General features: G+C 42.2%; 1 protein-coding gene across 2 annotated transcripts in view; it reads left to right on the top strand.

Annotated features, from left to right (window-relative positions):
* Positions 1 to 2,008: 2,008 nt before the first annotated feature.
* Positions 2,009 to 18,799, top strand: part of PTCH1 (patched 1) — a 44,572-nt gene continuing 27,781 nt past the window's right edge. The window contains exons 1-2 of one of the 2 annotated variants that reach the window (XM_053467480.1): positions 2,009 to 2,324; positions 12,694 to 12,886. In XM_053467480.1, coding sequence (XP_053323455.1) covers positions 2,322 to 2,324; positions 12,694 to 12,886 — 196 coding nt within the window. In that variant the 5' untranslated portion in view covers positions 2,009 to 2,321. Of the gene's footprint in view, positions 2,325 to 10,185; positions 11,111 to 12,693; positions 12,887 to 18,799 lie in introns of those variants that run through there. The other variant, XM_053467473.1, reaches the window with a different exon arrangement.

The raw sequence follows: 18,799 nt of genomic DNA, 5'->3' as shown, positions 1-18,799 counted from the left end.
TTTTAGTTGTTGTTTACAGTGATAGCAAATATATTTACTTTTATATTTTTCAGATTGAGTTTCTGTATTTATATATCTTTATGTATTTACTTGTGCAATATTTTATTTTTCCATTTCTGCCCAAATTAGTTAATATACATTTTCTAAGAACTATATTTATACACATTTTTCACACCTTTTAAAAGTTATTTTTTTAACACTACAAATATTGGAACATTTTATATGTGGGGATGTAGCCACAAGGGAGGGGCTCATGATAGGTGTGGTCATGATAAGACATGGCTAAAGAAGGGACATCTTCATGGGGGGGCCATGACTTTTTATTGTTAGGGGCCCTGGATGGCCTCTCTGCCCCTGGTGCCTCCTAAACACCACTTGAGGGGTGCTGGAAGGATCTGGTCATAACTGGGTATTTTGCCAGTGTTGGGTAATAATTTGCCTAACTTAACAATGACTGCTACTAAAGTCAAACATAGCTCAGTTGACGCCCCAAGGCATGTTCTTTCGGGATGGATTTGTTTAGAGAGAGAAGCTTTTCTGCACCCCACTTTCCTCCGCAAATCTATCTGCTATATTCTGGCCTCTCTGTGCACTTTCGGAAAGGGGTGGAACCACGGGGACAGTCTCTCCCCACTCCTCCAATCGGAGCTCTATCCTTCATGCAACTTATTGTATGGGATATATGTGTGTGTGTGAATGCACGGATGTGTAACATATCTGCAAATAGAAACATGAGATTTGATGCAGATCAAATCAAAGGTATCATTTAGTGAGCCCATCCCCTAATAAATCGTTTGTTAAAGAATTATGAGTCACTCCTTATGCATTAGACCACAATTCCATGCATAGATAGATATAATTTATATATTGACTAAAAACCATGCTCTTGTTTATGTATCACTATATGTGGGAAAAATAATGACAGATCATGTGAAAATAATTATCTGCTTTCATGATTATGTGTTTCTTGTCAAATATCTGTGTGGGCTCAAGATATTAACCCTTTCTATACCAAGGGATTATCAGCGTTCAGATAACATTACAATAGGATTGGGTAGGGAGTACATATAATATTATCACATACATGTGCAATGCAGCACTGGGGGTCTAACAGGTGTTGATAGGAGATGTGGATCTGTGTGAGCATTGTGCTGTGCCCCCCATACAGTGTGTTACAGCAGCTAATTACAGGATCTGTTAGCCACAGGCTGGTTGACTTTATTTACTGTATGAACCCCTCTCACCTCAGTGGCTCCTAATATTTTTCTCCCACACACAGTAGCCACACAAATGATCACAAGAAATCCATGTTCCGACACTTTCATGTCTTCATTTTCAGGCATTTTACCAATTTCCCTATGCACTGTTGGCAGCGAACAGTGATGAATTGAAACAGGATAATAGAGCATGACTGACTGGCATTTCCTCTTAACACTAATAAGCTGACAATCCTTTCTCAGTCGATTATTGCTACAATATTTCCATTCTGTGGTAACTCATTTATCATTATTTATAAAGCTAACCAGCCTTTTATCTCAAACCCCTCCTGTCTCATCAAATTGCCATAGCAAGAACATTCTTATCTGCAACATGCCAAATAATAAGGAATCAATGCCAAAACTTGCTGCCCTGCTGATCATTATAATATATATATATATTTATATATATGTTCATCTCTCTATATATGATATATATATATATTTATGTATGTATATATGTATATAAATATATGTTTTATTGTGGCTCATCTTCCTATGCAATTTTATATAGTGGTTTTATATACTTTTTTATGAGCTGTTTCATTTGCTTTATCCTGATACCCTTCCAATTTCCTAAAGGGTATTGCGTTTTGCAGAATTTAATTGAAAGGTTTTGTGACTGCTTCTGTTAATGTTTACCTAGCATACTTGGGCTGATGTATATAACTTGTTAATGGAGTTTACTCTGTCTTCCCCTGTAGATTTTTTATTGTTTTAAAAAAAAAAGGCAAAGTGTTTTTTTTTTTCTTTTTCTTCTTCTTAGAGTCACGTGATACTGACAGGTCCTGCCTATTGAGAGCCAGACCACCCACATGGAAGACGATGAAGCTGCTTAATAGAAACAGTCATGTAATTGTGAGACCTTCCAGTACTCTGCAGAATGCCTGCAAACCAGAAGGATTATTACACTCTGATGGCAAGAAACTGATGGGATTTCAAAGGGTGGTGTAATACCCCCTTCTCCAGCCCCCCTTCCCCCCCAAAAAACCCCAGGAAAATAATAATAATATCATCTCAACTGCAATATTCACCAGGGCTTTGGCACATTGGAGAGGTGGACTGATGGTGAGTAATGATGATGACTGCAATGCACTGAAATAAGGAAGTCTGGAGAGTCAAATGACTCTCTGTGGAGTGGGGATCTTGGCAAAAGGCACTGGTTGTGTTGTGATCAGGCTACTGTAGCTGGACTTAAGTTTGGGAGCAGAGAGAGGGCAGGGAAGAGTTGGCAGGGAATTTATGAAGCAGTGTGTGTGTAGATACAGGATCTGGGGTGAGGATTAAGCCGTGTAATGAGTACATCCTTGAAAAGGCACAGTGAATGAGAAGCTTTTCATTCCACCATAGTAAGTGCCACTATGTAGCCCTATGTGGCCTCTGCAGGACACCTGTGAACACCCCACTCAAACATTTAACATCAAATGAAGACAGAAGTGGGTGGCTTTGGAGTCCAGCATTACAAAATGTCATATTTCCTTTCAATGTATTTCTATAGGGTGGGTGAGTCCTGCAATAATGTTAAAAATATTCACCCTGAGTTTAGAGCTGCTAAAAATGTGTTTTTGTTACCTCTGAGTTTTAGACCATAAAATCCAGAAACCGGGGCTGATTTCATGCAATCTTAATATGGAGATAAGGCTGATTTAATGAATTGTTTCCTTTTTATAGAAAGTAATTGTTTGCAACCTTTATGGTTTATGTAAGTAGATTATTACTGGCATATTTTTAAAAATGGTTAGTGTTGGAATTGTTATTAAATTGGAAAGTTCACATAATTTGGATGCAGGTATGGACAGGATTATTATTGTTGGTTTTATTATTATTATATGTTAAACATTAGAAATAACCTTTTTATTGCCTGCATTCCAAAGTAGATAATACTTAAGGTTTAACTGTTTGTGGGTAAGAGGGGTGACCATGGTGCTGGTGACTAAATTGCTAATCCTCGTTTCAGCCACAAATACACACACTACATACCTTTTCTTATCCTATCTTGCCTCTGCTCCAGTTTATAAAGTCCCATTGAACGATGTAGGCGTGATGTGTAAACCGGATTAGCTGAATTAAAGAAGGACACACAATGAGGCTGGATTGTTTTACTGGCTTTTCAATTCTCACGCTTATATCTCTAATAAATGTGTTACTCCAGCAGTGAGTCAAAGGGATCATGTCACAGAGATCTGGATAAATACTGAGCCTGTGGCAGGAATCAGCCATAGCCATAGTCTTCCTCTTACACACCTCTGGGGGAAGATGCTATGATTACACCTAGAAGACATCACATTGATTCACCCACATGCAGAGCATACATGTGTTTTACCATTTGTGATAAATACATATAGTAAAAGCCCAATCTACATGACCAGGGTGTCTGATTTCACTAGAATATATATGATCCACAACAAGGTGACAGATCATGATGCCAGCTGATGAGGTGGGGTTACTTGTCTTTTTTGATCATACTGGTGGTCAGTAATGTTTTAGACTCTTAGTCAACCAAACCATATGTGACATATTTGTTAATATGTAATTGATCAATAATGGTTCCCATAAATATACTGCATTGTTTGTTGGCTGGCCTTGTGTTTTTTGAATAAACCTAAGGGCTCTCTCAGAACTATTGGTGATGAAATGATTGCTGGTCATTGGCTTCTATTGTTGGTTACTGTTATGACATTAAGTTTGTGAATTGTAGGTTCCTTTCCTTTCCTTTCCCTTCCATTACATGGCAGTATGTATGCCCTTGGAATTGTTTTGTTTGGTTGTGCCTTATTATCTAATGTGTACAGATAGTAGCCTCTAGTAGATAACTATGACATGTGTGGTCAATGTTTTTAAGATCAGGTACTAATCGTGTGTATTAGCTTCCCATTACTCTGTTTCACAAACTAAAAAGTTCATAATAGTAAAAATGACACATTGATTTCAGTGTAACATAAGTCTTCAGTAGTGGAAAAATGGTGTGCCTGCCATATTTGACAAATGCATGAATAATCACTACAGTTCTTGTATAAATGGAATGTTCTATAGAAGAATGTGCCAATACATGGCAAAAGTTTGGGTCAATATGCAGTGACTTTTCTATATGTATCATAATAACCAAAGGGCTCATCTTAATGCCACATATTTCTGAAGAGACACAGGAACCAGTTACAGCCATATAAACCATCCTAAGCGCTTACAGAAACATAGTTTTAGTAACAGCAACCACATCTATGATGTAGTTTTACTCATAAATATATGACCATTAGTTAGAGCCATATTACAATGTTATACATTGCCCAAGACGGCAGGGTGATCCTCTTTGAAGAAGTGTATGATATTAATTATGCTAATGTGACAGATCATTCATGGCCACTATATAGATGTATGCCCCCATGCATACCGGCATTGCAAATATCGGTTCATTTATGAAGTCGCTACATACAAGTGATATAAGATTAAAACCTGATATAATGTGTTGTGTCATCATATGCTGTAATACCAGAGGAATTGCCCACACACCATATCAGTGTAGATGCACTATGGCACACTGAGTAATGTTGTATTAACATTATTGGTTATAGGAAAAACATATGCATTGTGTAGGTTACCAAATCTTCACTTATATGTAACAGCTGTCAAAACCATAAACACAGTGATGTAAGTGGAATAGACACAAGGTCTGGATCCTGATATACACCCGACATACATATTATATATATAAATAAACTTACACTTGCAGGGTGTGTTCCCAATGACTAGATCCACATGTTACTATTAAAGTAAATTAGTGTAGCTGTGAGTAATCCAATAGGTCTGCTTTCACAGGGACAGCCAGACTTTTGTAATGTCAGCTGCTGTAGACTACAACCCATATCATGATCAGACACTTGGTTGATTGAACAAGGTGCAGGTTGTAGTCCACAAAACAGTGCCACAAGTTGTCATTTCCTGCTGGTGTTAATGCAGTGTTACTTATGATGAGGGGATGGCATATATGACACCAGATATCTTAACTCTACCAAGACTGATGACTATGGGTCCCTATTTACCCAACAGCTCAAAACAACACACTCTAGAAAGTTCAAGATCCATTCAAAACCAGACTACGCCTTATAATACACGTCCAAGGGATTCTGACAAGTTCTAAAGATTTAGTGAACAAGACACACACATTATGTTTAGCAGTACCCTCCAATGTGGACTGAGATCAAGACTCTAGACTAAGATGACCATCACTTGTTGGCAATGCAACCCTTGCTCATCAATGAGGCAAATTGGGGGCAGGCCTTCCTCTGACCACCCAAGTTGAGACAACCCTTCCTTTTTTTTTTGAACATTACAGAAACAAGACCAATTACATCCTCACAGTAAATCATCTCTTGTGTTTGAGGAAAGCAGACCACAGGGAGAGAAACGATTAAGATAGTGTTTAATTCTATCCTCCAGATCAGGCTCTGCAAGACACAAGAATGAATTCACTGGCAGGATTGTTGCTTGAAAGAATGAAAATGTAACCGCTTCAAAGAGTCCTGTGCCCTCTACAAAATACTACCCACAGTATAGTCAGGGGAACTTGCCCCTGCCAAAATGTGTCTGGTTTATGCAATGGCTCTTATTTTCATAGAAGGCCAAGTGGCAGCAGTTTTAATTAATAGTCTGCCCAGCCTGTGCTCAGTGTGCCATTCCCCATCCAAATAAACTGTTCATAAAAGACTGGGGAAGTAAAGGAATACACACTGCCCTAGATGTGTGGCCTGGACTGTGTGAACCTGGCTCTGAAAGCAATATGGCCTTGGCTAACTACTAATGAAATACAAGACGGTAATGCCCCTAAGATAAATGTCACTTTGGGACTTGTTTATGTTGGTGCAAAATGGGCGGAAAATCCAAGGCATAAAAGCAGAATCACATTGTTACAGAACGGTTATGATGTTTAAAGACCAATTCTGGTACAATCACAATTGAATGTCTGCTCGTTGCTGCACATTGTACCACATTCAGTATTTATGCATAACCACTGCAAATCCTCTACATACCAGAAATATATAATAATGTTTTCACCGACTTTGGTACACAGCCGCTATGCGTTTCCGTGGTGGCCAGTGTACTTTGATTTTTCATATGTCTTTTTTTTTTATTATTAAACAGGGGATTGAGTTTTACTCCTATACTCACATTACAAATTAATAGAGTTAAAATAAACACCATATGGAGCCGTTTTGAACAGGCTGGAATAATGTTATTGCAGGTTACCACATGCTTTTGGTACATATGAAACCTATAATTATTAAGCAGTGATGATGTGTGTGTCAAGCAAGTGGGGAAGATCATATAAGTATCTGAATGACATTACTTTTGAGGAATAAGCGTGTGACAGTGGATGGTAATGGAACTGATGTTTAAGATGTGGTACCCCTACCTTTGAGGATTGTGGTGCATGGTAAACATACATTACATTCAGACTCCTGTGCTGGTCTGTTCTCAGTATGAATGACCCATCTGCCTGCATGCTTTGCCTTAATAGTAGTGAGAGTCTCTGATCACAGTGGCAACGAGGAATAATACAGTGGACCTCCAATGTTCTAAATCCACGGTAACAGCGGTCACCCATTTTATTATGGTGGACATATATGGTGATAGATCGTTAGGTTGTGTTGCAGATCGTTTGTAAATCAGTCGTGCAAAGCAGTTTTTGTGTGTGTTTTGGAATATGAACATCACTTGCAATCGAACTTCAAATCGGCATTACTTCTAACACAAATGACGTCACCTGCACCGTAACACTTTGTAATGGCGCCAGGTGAGTGTATAGCTGCCGGCTCTGTTCGATGTCAATGGCTAGGGATTCTTTCGCTCGCCGGTAGTAAGGGAGCGACCTCGCAGATGATGAGGAGCATTAAGCGCCTCACAAGCCCACTCCTTTCATCTCGCTATTGGCCGGTTGCTGCCAGCCCCTAACGGTATTGGGCAACGTAAAGGGGGGACGGTAGCAGAGTCCTGGCTGAGGAATGTACTATGGCTTGCATGGTATTTCTTTACGCAGCGGTCTAAGCATGTGTGTGTAGGGGGCAAGCGCAGCCCCCCCCAACTGTACAAGTACTCTCATTATATACTCATTAAGGAAATATAGCCTTGTTTGGAACAGAAGGTGTAATAGTATATAATATATATATATATGCATGCATACATATTTATCTATATAACAGACGCAGTTGGTCCCCAGGGGGCTCCATGCTCGAACAGTTTAGACGTGTAACCCCCACCGTCCCGTCTCACATAATGAGCACAGAGGGGAAGGTCAGAGAGGCAGCGCGCCTCTTCGGTCACGTGACCAGCTCCAAGCGGCCCCGCCCTGGTACATGTCTCCTCCCTCCATCCCGCCCTCCTCCAGTGCCTGAGACGCCCCGGTTTTTTTTCTTCAATGGACACACACAGTGTTTACCTTAACCCTCTCACTCCCGGAAGGGCCAGCCACGCACCGCTAGGCTCTAAGGAAGCGTGGGATGTGCTGCTTCTTCAAGCCCAGGTTCAGTTTGGCTAATGTACAAGAAAACAGTAATCGTATTGAACTCCAGCTATAAATCATCATTTTACAGCATGGGTTAATCCAGTCCGGGGTCAGACTGCTTGGGTCTTTGTTGTTCCATGCTTACAATAGGATCCCTGTTCCAGGTCAATCTGAATACTTTAAAGGGTACTGGCACACGGAAACCTATTTATCAATGTAGCGATATTGTGAACAGGTTGGATTTTTGGTAAACTCACCTGTTTTCTTGCTTGAACAGTCAAAATGCTCTTCATAGATGCCTGATTTACCCAAGAACATGCGCACCTATACTATAGAACAGTACATGGTACAGTAATCACTGTGACCGGTCACAGTCTATGGACCGTGTAAATGACATGCCAGAAGGGCAACAGGATCTCTTGGGTCAGGTGGTGCAAGTTTGTAATGAGGCCACTATTTTGGTGCTAATGTGTGCACCGTGTAACCACCATGTAAGCGCCGTGTAAGCATGCACCTAGATGGCCATAATGGCCATCAGCCATATAAAGGACTACATAATGGGGTCTATTCACTAAAGGTTGAGTTGTGGCTTCAGGTCCTTGACTTCACTATTCATTATGAATGGTCCAACCCTACTGAGCTTCTGCTGCCAGAAGAGCTTGGCTGGTCCTGCGAGATTTCCTCAGTCCTTACACATTGAGGTATGCATTATACAGGGCCAGCTCAGCCCTTCATGCTGGAGAAACTTGCCGGTGTCACCCGTCATAATGAATAGTGACACGAGAGCTCTGCCAGCTCTCTTTAGTGACTGTACCCTGTAGCTTAGTTGGGCACATGTAGGCATGTTGGAAAAGTGACAACTAGTTTTATTTAGCCCGGTTTTAGTATTAACCATTTGAGACGCACAAAGAAATGATATGTAGGCAAAACACTGTTGATAAAATGTATCACATACAAGCGTAGCCTAATTCACAAAAATGCATGGCAATATAATAATGTATCGATACAGCAATGTATCAATATAATGTATCAATATATCAATAACAATGTACCGGTATAATAATGTAACAATATAAAATGTATCGATATAATAATGTGTCGATATAATAATGTATCTATATAACAATGTATCGCTATATCAGTAGCAAAGTACATGATTTTTTGCCGTGTGTTATTCTGGAATTCCTTGACATGGCTTGGAGTGATTGCTTAAACTATCCCATGCTGTGTGGGGTCTGGGGCACGCTAATAATACACGCAAGGCGGGTATACCGATAGGGAACATGTCCTGCTTTTCTAGCAGCACACGCAGAGAGGACTGGGGCGAAGAAGACGGAGACGAAGAAGAAAGCACAGATGCAATGGTTTTGGTTAAATGTGACATTGCAGGATAAAGATGATCAGGAAAGACAAAGGGATCTCGATATGTACGGCTTGGAGGAAAGAAAAGAGAGGGGAGGTGTGATAGAAACATTTAAGTACATCAGGGGAATCAGTAACACGCAGGACAGGAGTTTATTTGAGAAATGCTAAAACAAGAAAACAATCTATATATAAGGAATCTTTACTATGAGGGTGGTAGATACGTGGAACAGCCTCCCATCACAAGTGGTACAGGTTTACACATTAAGGGAATGTAACCGTGTATCGCATATCCTAAATGTAAGACAAGACCGAGGACTGATTAAGGTCTGAGTTTTTACATCAGGAATAACGGGCAGACTAGATGGGCCGAATGGTTCTTATCCTCCGTCCGATGTTGTGTTTCTATGAGTAAAAGAGTTTAACAGCAGGGTTTTCTTTCTGCCAGCAAAGAAGAAAGAGGATCTGGCACTTCCCCGTACTCTGCCGCGAGCACACTGTCAGTGTTTGTGCAAGACTGGGAATACAGACCGGACCTCCCAGTATCTGCTCCAGTTTGGGGGCCAAGGTGCCTCTGTAAAGAATCCCCTCTCACAGGGGGCTCTCTAGGATGTAAGATGTGTACAGAGGGGTAAGAAGAAATGAAACATAACATCGTGTATTTAGTAAGGGATGGAAGGGGGTGCTGAACGGGATCTTGGATTTCAGGGAGAATGAGAGGGAGAAGGGCTACTAATGGCTGCATTGCATGCGAGAGAGGGCTGGATCTCTTTAAGGCTCCCCCTGAAGCTGGGAGATACACACAAGGCTTGTCTGCCTGGGTGGTCCTTCTACTTTGGTGAGCTGTTGCTAAGCAGCTAATAATAGTCATGTTTGTTGAGTAATTTCTACCTTCCTCCAGCCAATGATATTCCAGAAATCCCAGCCATCTGACAGCCCTGGGGGCGGCTCTTCTTGGCTTCTCTCCTCCTTTCCTCTTTCTCCAAATGGAGAGAGTGAGATTTTTTTTTTAAACCTCCCTCCCCCCCCCTCTTCTCTTGCATCTCATCTATTGAAGCAAGGAAAGAGCCAGGGAGAAAGAGAGAGCGCAGGCAGCCGAGAGAGTCTCCCAGGGCCCCAGAGCTACACATTCGGGGATTCGGGTGCTATCCGGAAAGCCCTGATCAGTGCCTGCATCCAGAAGAAGACATCTAGATAGAGGAGAAGTCCCTCCGTGCCCCTGATCTTCGATCGTGCGCTGAGGCAGGCACACTTGGGTGGTGGATCCAGAGGAGGGAATCCGGGCAGCTTTAAGGAACATCTTTCTTCGCTGTGCATGTGTCTTTTTCCTTGCATTTCCCGGGGATCGTGTGTGCGCAGCGGCCGCAGTTCTGCTGTTCGTGGCATTTACGCTGCGCTCCGGTCCTTCCCCGCACTTGGATCGATGCAGAGTAGTGTGAAGATCCAGGTCACAGGGCGACCCTTGGAGTGATCCTCTGAAGGGGGCAGTCGCCTGTCGCCCCCACCCCGGCTCTCCCACATAAACAAACAGTTTCTGAATGTGCGAAGCTGCAGAGACCTCCGGATCGCGAAATGTGGGGATGGAAGGCGCAAAGTTTGACTCGCCGCCCTCCAGCTCCTCGCCTGGAGCAGCATGAAGAAGAGCCCTACGCGAAGTGCTGTGCCAGCCAAGGAAGAAGAAGCTACCGCCTGCGCCCCTTCTCTCCCCCGACCACGATCCTCGCCTCCCTGCACCAGCTAAGCCTCGGGGGTAACACGGTGTGCAATCCCCGGGCTGCCCCCCATCACTGCCCAAACCGGCCACATCATGGCCTCGGCTGCCTCCGCTACTGAGCCGCGGGGCAGCGGGGAGCCGGCTGCCCGGCCGAGGGCGATCAGAAGAAGGGGTAGAAGCCAGGGAGACCCGCACTGCAGAGTCGTAGTACCGCCTGACCTGGACTACCTTCAGCGGCCGAGCTACTGCGATGCGGATTTCGCTCTGCAGCAGATCTCGGAGGTGAGTGCATTTATGATCGGGTACCTACCGTAAAGAAGCACCCTATTAGCTGCTGCAAAGTCGTCTTTCGTTCGTCCTGAACGGGTTAAACGCCAGTCCTACCGACGGTCAGGGTGATGGGAGTCGCGGGCTTTATTTGTGTAGCCCGATGTGCACTCGCACGTGTTATTTGTCTCCCGTATTCTCAGGACCTGGTGGCAGTCGGTGGCGCTGCCGTGGATGCGGCGCGATGTCCCCGCTTCCACTCTGTGCCGTGTCCTCACTGCACACACAGCTGGCTCTTCGGTCGCCGCTGCCGCAGTGTTTGTATTACGCCCCCCCCTTTATATGCCCTTTTTTTAATTCTGTATCTGAATGGCTGCCAGGCAGATTTTGGGGGGGTTTAAATGGTGTATTTTCCTGGCCCCGCTCCCACTGGTGTCGGTGGGGGTCGTTGATTAATGCCCCCAGCGGCTTGGAAAGTAAGAAAAGTGAAAGTTGTAAACAAATTGACACCTGGGGTGATTGTTATGCTGCACAGGAGGACCCTTTCTCTAGCTGGCTGGAGTGGATCTGGGGTGGGGGCCACAGGTTGGGGAGAGGTTATTTGCCCCCCCACTATGCCAGCACACAGGTCCTATTGTAAAGCCTCTGAGGGTAACTGCCACAGGGTGTGAATTGGGGAGAGAGAGAGGCTAGAGGACCATGTGGCTGCCCTCTCCCCATCACAAATAATGTCTGAAGGCTCTGATCATTCACAGCACTGTCTGCAAACACTATGGGAATTACTCGTAACTTCATTTCTAACCACGTGGATTGCACTACTACACAGCCGCTCTGTTTGCACACACTGCCCTGATCATGGAATGTTAGGAAGTTTTTCTTTACCGCCAGGGTGGTAGATAAGTGGAACAGCTTCCCATCAGAAAGGGTATAGGAATAAAGCTATCCTGAATCTAAGATGAGACCCAGGAGTCTTCACATCAGGATTAACGGGACAGAATAGATGAGCCGAATGGTTCTTATCTACCGCCACAGTCTATGTTTGCGTGACACAAGTAACTCGGTGCGCGGTACCCTGTGAGTATAATACAGAGTCGTAGGATGCTGCTGGGCCAATACCTTTTACACTTGGCTTTTAGTGATGGGTAGTTTGTCACCCCGAATCATTATATGTGTTTTTGGAGCGTAAGCCTTTTTAATGAAGCTAATTTGTAGCAAAGACAAAAGATTAAATGAATTCTCCATCAATGTACATTCCACCTCTTACTGACCTTTCCACCGTCTCCCTCGCAACTGGATCTAGTGATCCTTTAACCGCTATATGAGTGTGTGTGTATATATATATATATATATATATATATATATATACATACATACATACATACATACATACACCCAGTGTGAGTGTCGGAGGTGCGTGACATGAGTGTAGATGGATCACAGGTGGCTATGAATGACCTGGTGTAGTAGAGAGTAGAATTTTGGAGTAAGGTCACCTGATCTGCACATCAGCTCACATTAATATTTTTAACTTTTTATTCTTTTTTTCCACCGGTCTGACAGTCCGCAGCGTCTTCTAAACCACGTATTCTCTCTTTCAGGGGAAGGCTACGGGCAGAAAAGCTCCATTGTGGCTCAGAGCTATGTTTCAAAGACTATTATTTAAACTTGGTTGTTACATACAAAAAAACTGCGGAAAGTTTTTGGTGGTGGGCCTCTTGATATTTGGTGCTTTCGCTGTGGGATTAAGAGCTGCGAATCTAGAGACCAATGTTGAAGAGCTTTGGGTAGAAGGTAAGAAATCTTTTGTTTTGTCTGTCTGTCTGCCTGCCTGTCTGTCTGTCCGTCCTTAAAATCTGCGCATCTTATGATGGTGTTTGATGATGTCATCTTCGATGCATCATAGTGGTGGTTGCAGTCCACCAGGAACTTGGAGAGCCTTTATGGAGAACATTCTGGTGCAAAAGTACAGCAGTTGCCACGGTAACCAATGGACTGTTTCTGCCGAACGGTCCACTTTTAGCTTGCCATAACATAGACATGAGCTCTACTGGTTTCCTGATGGCTGAACACCAAGTGGCGGCGTGCAGCTGGACCACCTCACTTTCGGGTGACTAGATTGTAACTTTTGTACCAGTTTGTTATTGTTTGTGATTTTAAATGTATCCAACCACCATCTGCTGGCGCTATATAAACAAATGTAATGGTATGGACGTTGTAATGGGTTCAATGGACTAGTATGGAAGTAGAGCAAGAAATGCTTTCATTGGGGCAGGTCCTAATATCTACATAAATGCCTTCTGGATATCATTGTTAATCTTATTTTTTGATGCCAGTGACAGTTTAACAACAGTTCTGTGTAATCTTTGATAAAGGCTTTGCTTACAAGGTGATATGTGTTAAGGCGTGTGTTAACACGTTGTGTGTTTTGTGGTGCGTGTGCGTGTGTGTGTGATTTTCCTTTGCTGGCAGTGTAGGCCTCTAGCAGGAGAACTTGCACACTGCAGCATGCAGAGCCCTGTGTGTGGTCCGGGTTTGGAAGACTTTCAAGTTTTAACTTCTAGGGGGGAGGGAGTGCGGAGCATATGTCTCAAGGTAAAATGAGGGTGGGGGTGCGAAAGCGAGAGAGAGGAGAAGCAAAGCATAGGCCAGAACACATGTTTGGAGAGTAGATTAATGCTGCTTTTGGGAGGTGGCTTGTTTAGTGAGATTATTCATTAAATGATTACTTCTCAACAGAAGAAGTCTGGAAAGGAATTTGTGATTTATAAAAATTACTTTTCACTTTACATTTTTTATTTTTTTTTTCTGTATATTTTTTTTATCATTTGCCAAGGAATCTAAATCTTTTAAATGCAAATATTTTTTTATTATTAACTACATAGCTGTGACGTGTAGTGGCTTTAACCTTGGCTCGCACTGGTAGTTTTACGAAGTGGGGTGCCCTTTCATACTGTTTACGATAAATAAGTATAAACATAAATAGACGGTTGCCCTGAGTATTTGAGCCCTAGCTTTCCAGGTGGGGCCATGGGCCACCTATAATATTAAACGGGCCCTGGGCAAGCTTCCCCTAGTGACCCTCCTAGCCATGTGAGACCTGCTGCCAGCAACCTCCTGGGACATTCAACAGGAACATCCTACTAGTTTCTGATGGTTACTTTATGCAAATACCACAATTTGGTTTGTTTTTAACTAGGCATGTGGTGATTGCATTTGTGTAACAGTGTTTTGTCTCTTTTATTAGTAAATGCTAACAATGAAGTTAGGATAATATAAGATTTTAGAAGAACATCTTAGAACCATTATGAGCGAGAAATCCTGTTAATATCAATAGTCGGCATCCCAACTACAATAAAAGGCGTTGCCACCTTTAAGAAATGGGGCGCTGGCATATGACATCATATCTCAGCACGTCCTGTCTTTTCGCCTTTTAATGAACTCTATGGAGGCTGTATTGAGCGGGCAAAGTCTAAGTAGGCCAAGTGGGGAGATCAAAGATGTGCAGCTGGACACCGGGAGACTTGGTCGCCCGAGAGGGGGAATTGCCCCAAATTTGGTACCAGGGGGACTGCCGGTGCCTTGGAACTGCCAGCTTAGGTCTGTAGTATTTAGTTGTTAGTTGTTAGATTAGTGAAAATTTGGTATGATGGCTCAGGTGAATATGCCATATTCGCCAGGCTATTTAAGGACATTATATGGTTTCTTTTGCTTACGTCTATTACATAAAAGGTGGAGTATTAATGGTAAAACCTCTCCACGTAAAAATGGTAAAACCTGTCCATGGCAAAAATCTCCACGTGTTCCCTGTTTGTGTGGCCTTTTCTTCTATTGTGAACTGGCCAATTATTATGTCGCACTCCTGCTCCATAAGGTGCACTCCATGGGTGGCAATGTGTTTATCTTCACTTAGGGGGATATCAGGACACTGACTCCTCAGACATACTAAACAAAGAGGTTCTTTCAAAATATTGAATGATCTTCATCATGCACAGGACTTGGTCTAGCACAAATAAGACCATAAGGATAATATAACATTTTCTTCTCTTGTGAACCTTCTAAATGGTAGCATAATCTGCATATCCGTTCTGTGTTTTTATGGTCCTTTCAATTAGTACTTTCCACTTATTTCTTATGTAGATTTTATGTCGCTGATTCCAAAGCTTTCTATTGCTAAATGTATTCAAAGGCTGAATAACTGTAATAAAAAAAAATACTCAGCTGCAAACCTTTATGCGTCATACAGTCTGTCCTCAGATACCCCTATCTGGCCAGGATTGAAGGATATCCCTTCCTGGGTGATTGCGTCTAAATGACTAAGCCGGTTGTTTATCCCACCAGATCTGTAAACTATAGTGCTTTAAGGGTTTATCCTTGCCAAATGATTATTCAGTTGCTTAGATATTGTGAAAATGTTCTACAAACAGTTCAGTCAAGGAAAACCCTCTTCCTTCTGATACCCAAAATGGACCAAGGTTTAATGGCTACTAAGTCAACCTAAACATTGCTGTTCTCACAAGTAGTGTTATGGTTGGTGAGATACATGTGTCAGTTCTTCACTAGCGCTAGAAGCTACATAACAATTGGCCCTAAAAGAGTCTTTATTGTGAGGAAATTTGGTAGAATGCACCCCAGATTCCAAATAATATCAGGACAACTCTCAAACATTCGGTTCTAATTCCTGTGACGTTTGGAATCTTCTGTATGAAGTTAAAGGGTAACAGTTTGGATTAGTCTGCACGCCCTAGTAATTCATAAAGGTGGGCTTTCATGGTAAAGTGATTACTCCTATAACAAACAGCTCTCAAATCAAATGATCCTAGATGCCTGTTTAACAGGTGACATTGTATGCCCCTCAAAGAGCCAGCAAACACTTAATAATTTTCTGTAGATGTCCGACTGGCATATGATGGGCTGCATACGGATGCTGATGTCCTTGCACATCTCAACCAATCAGCTTCACAAATGTGGAGGAGATCTAGTGAAGATCCTCTGTACCAATCATGGTATCAAAATTTGTTGACCAGTGACTGTCACAACCAGCTTATGGCAAGTAGACAGTGCCTGCTGCCCTTAATAACTGCTTCTAACTTCTTAAGGACATAAAATGTTACTAACACCTTAAGTTGACTTATTAGGGTCTATGTTTAGAATGGTTGCCTGGTGGTGCGCATGTGAACCCGTCATTCACTAAAGAGATGTGTGAACCTTTATTTACATATTCAATGGGGACATAGTAGATGAGTAAGGTCACTTTAAATCCTGCTCTGATCATAAAACACCATCGTTGAACATTAATTCACACGTAATTCTGTAAAATGACTTATTATTCTGTATAGTCGTAAACTATGTGTATGTTGGCCTATAGTTTTTGTTTAATCCATTAAGATGCAGGCACAGCATTGCATATAGTCACAGTACTGCTTGATAACATACTCATCCATTGACTGTTCCACCCAAGCAGTTACTAGTAAATATGGTACTTTATGTTTTTAACTCGACATTTTAGGCCACAATGAAAAGATGAAGATTTCCAGATGTATGTATCTCAACTGATCAGTTTGTTTAGATTATGCTCTATGTCTGATGCCTAGATTAGTGCTGTCCGGACAAAGCTGAGGGTGATTCGTCTGGTTTCCACAAAGCCATGTTTATATTTAATTTGGGCTTCCCTTTGAAAGCTGGCCCTTCTCTGACCTCATAGATTTGCATCCACAAAAGATGCAAACTAACCAATTCCTATTAAGAACCTGACTTGTCATAAGTATTGGGGGTCCCGTCACACTATATGGCCATATACCGTATTGTTTATATTGTACATATTGGTGATATAGCTTTACATAAGGGAACAGTGAAATAGAGGCCCAACATAAAAGCTTACAGTCTACAGCTTAATACAAGCGGGAAGTGATTTGTGAATCATCACCACCTTTGATTTATTTCACAATTTTATGTTCAAACAAAACAATTTCTTTTTCCCAAGTGACCTGGGGTGATCTTGGTGTATCATTGTTTTGGGTCACTATATGAAGTTTATATATGAAAATGTTTACAGTGTTATTTTGATAACCGAACAAATCCCCAAATCAATCATAAATCACTCTTTGTATTAAACAGAGTTGAGAAGTTCATGAAGAGGTTGGGGGGCTTCAGGTGGACTGGTGTTCTTTGCGACCCTTCTTCTTTAAAAAGAAAAAAAAACTTGCAATAAGAATGCAGCGTGTGACACGCATATAATGAGCTGAAGCTTGCAATTTATTATTCTGCTTTTGTGAGCAATGTGATATTTCCTGGGATAATTTCCTTGGATTCTAAGGGGGGGGGTTGTTTTATGCTGGCCTTGTTCCCGTTGACCCTTTCCTGGAAGGGCATGTGGCTTCCTCCCTGGCATTTAAATGGTTAAAATTGTCTCCTACTCTGTTGCAAACCATACTTAATGGGCTCATTCAGCACTACCATATGCCTTTATCAATGCATCAGCCGCCGCTTCTTTGTTAATGAAGATTCCAGCTGAATAAGTACACATATATACGTTATAATGTGTAAATAACTAAAGCGTGCATCACTTTTTTTTTTTTTGCCTCTTGAATTCATTGCTTAAGGTTTTTTTGGCCCCCAGCTCAGGAATCCTAACCAAAATGCCAGAAGTATTACACAGTCAAAGACTGCAATGTAAACAGTGCTCTCTGCCATAAGAACAGGGTGGTCCATTTTTTTCCCCCCTCTAGGAGGGAGGGAGAGGAGGGGAAAAATGCCTCTGCTCACAGCACAGTAGTTGTAGTGTTATTTGTGTTTTGGCTGCGGTGTTGGCTTTTTTTTTGTGCTACAGTATGGGAGTACAGATGAATTAATATTTTGGGGCTGGCAGAATCACGCAACTGAAACCGAGATGGTGGATTGCAAAATATGGCTTGGATATAATTGTGTATCTTGGCTCACCGATAACGCAGAAGAAGGAAGGATGTGTGGGCAAAATGTATATGTGCGTGTGTGGATTATGGATGAATACGGCACAAAGTGTATCCTTGTGTGTGTTTATATATGGTAATTATTAGACTAAGGTAGCCTAAAGACACAAATATACACATTGTGCTAAAGAAGTTGTCACCATGGAAACCAATAGGATGCCCTTGCTGATTGCCCCACATTGAATACTTCTGCCTATATTTACAAAGTGCTTATTTTGTTTCAAAGTACATATTTTGCCGTTTAATACCTATGGCATAGGTAACCTTTGGCACTTCATATGACCTCCAACTCCGTTCATGCTTAGCCAGCCAACGGGAGCAGAAGTCCACAGCAGCTGGAGTACCATTGTAGCTCGTGTTTATTGCTAGCTGCTATCCGTATTGGGCTAATATATGGGAACAGCTGGGAAGGAAATTAAGGAATGTTAAGACTCAAACAAGAGTCGGACTTTTGCAGGAGGTCGCAGGGCTTAGTGTGGAAAGGAAGATAAGGGAGGTGTGTGTGTTCAACATGTCCTATGAAATATCCAGTGCCAATTTTCATCACCTCCATTTTTGTTTGTGTTCAGAAATGCCTCTCCAGCAGCTGAACTTGGCTTTAAAGACTACTAATCGGCAAACTGTGCAGACCACAGAAAAGTTGCTGCATTCCCTGTTGCTGTAGTCAAACTGAAACATGTCTTCCATAAAAGTGTGGCTCTTATATTAGTTCTGGATTTTTTACTTTACTACTCGGGAT

The sequence above is a fragment of the Spea bombifrons genome, chromosome 1 (assembly GCF_027358695.1).
Source record: "Spea bombifrons isolate aSpeBom1 chromosome 1, aSpeBom1.2.pri, whole genome shotgun sequence".
In the NCBI taxonomy this organism is placed as follows: domain Eukaryota; kingdom Metazoa; phylum Chordata; class Amphibia; order Anura; family Pelobatidae; genus Spea; species Spea bombifrons.
The sequence above is the reverse complement of the archived record's forward strand: the minus strand, read 5'-3'. Positions and strand labels throughout refer to the sequence as shown.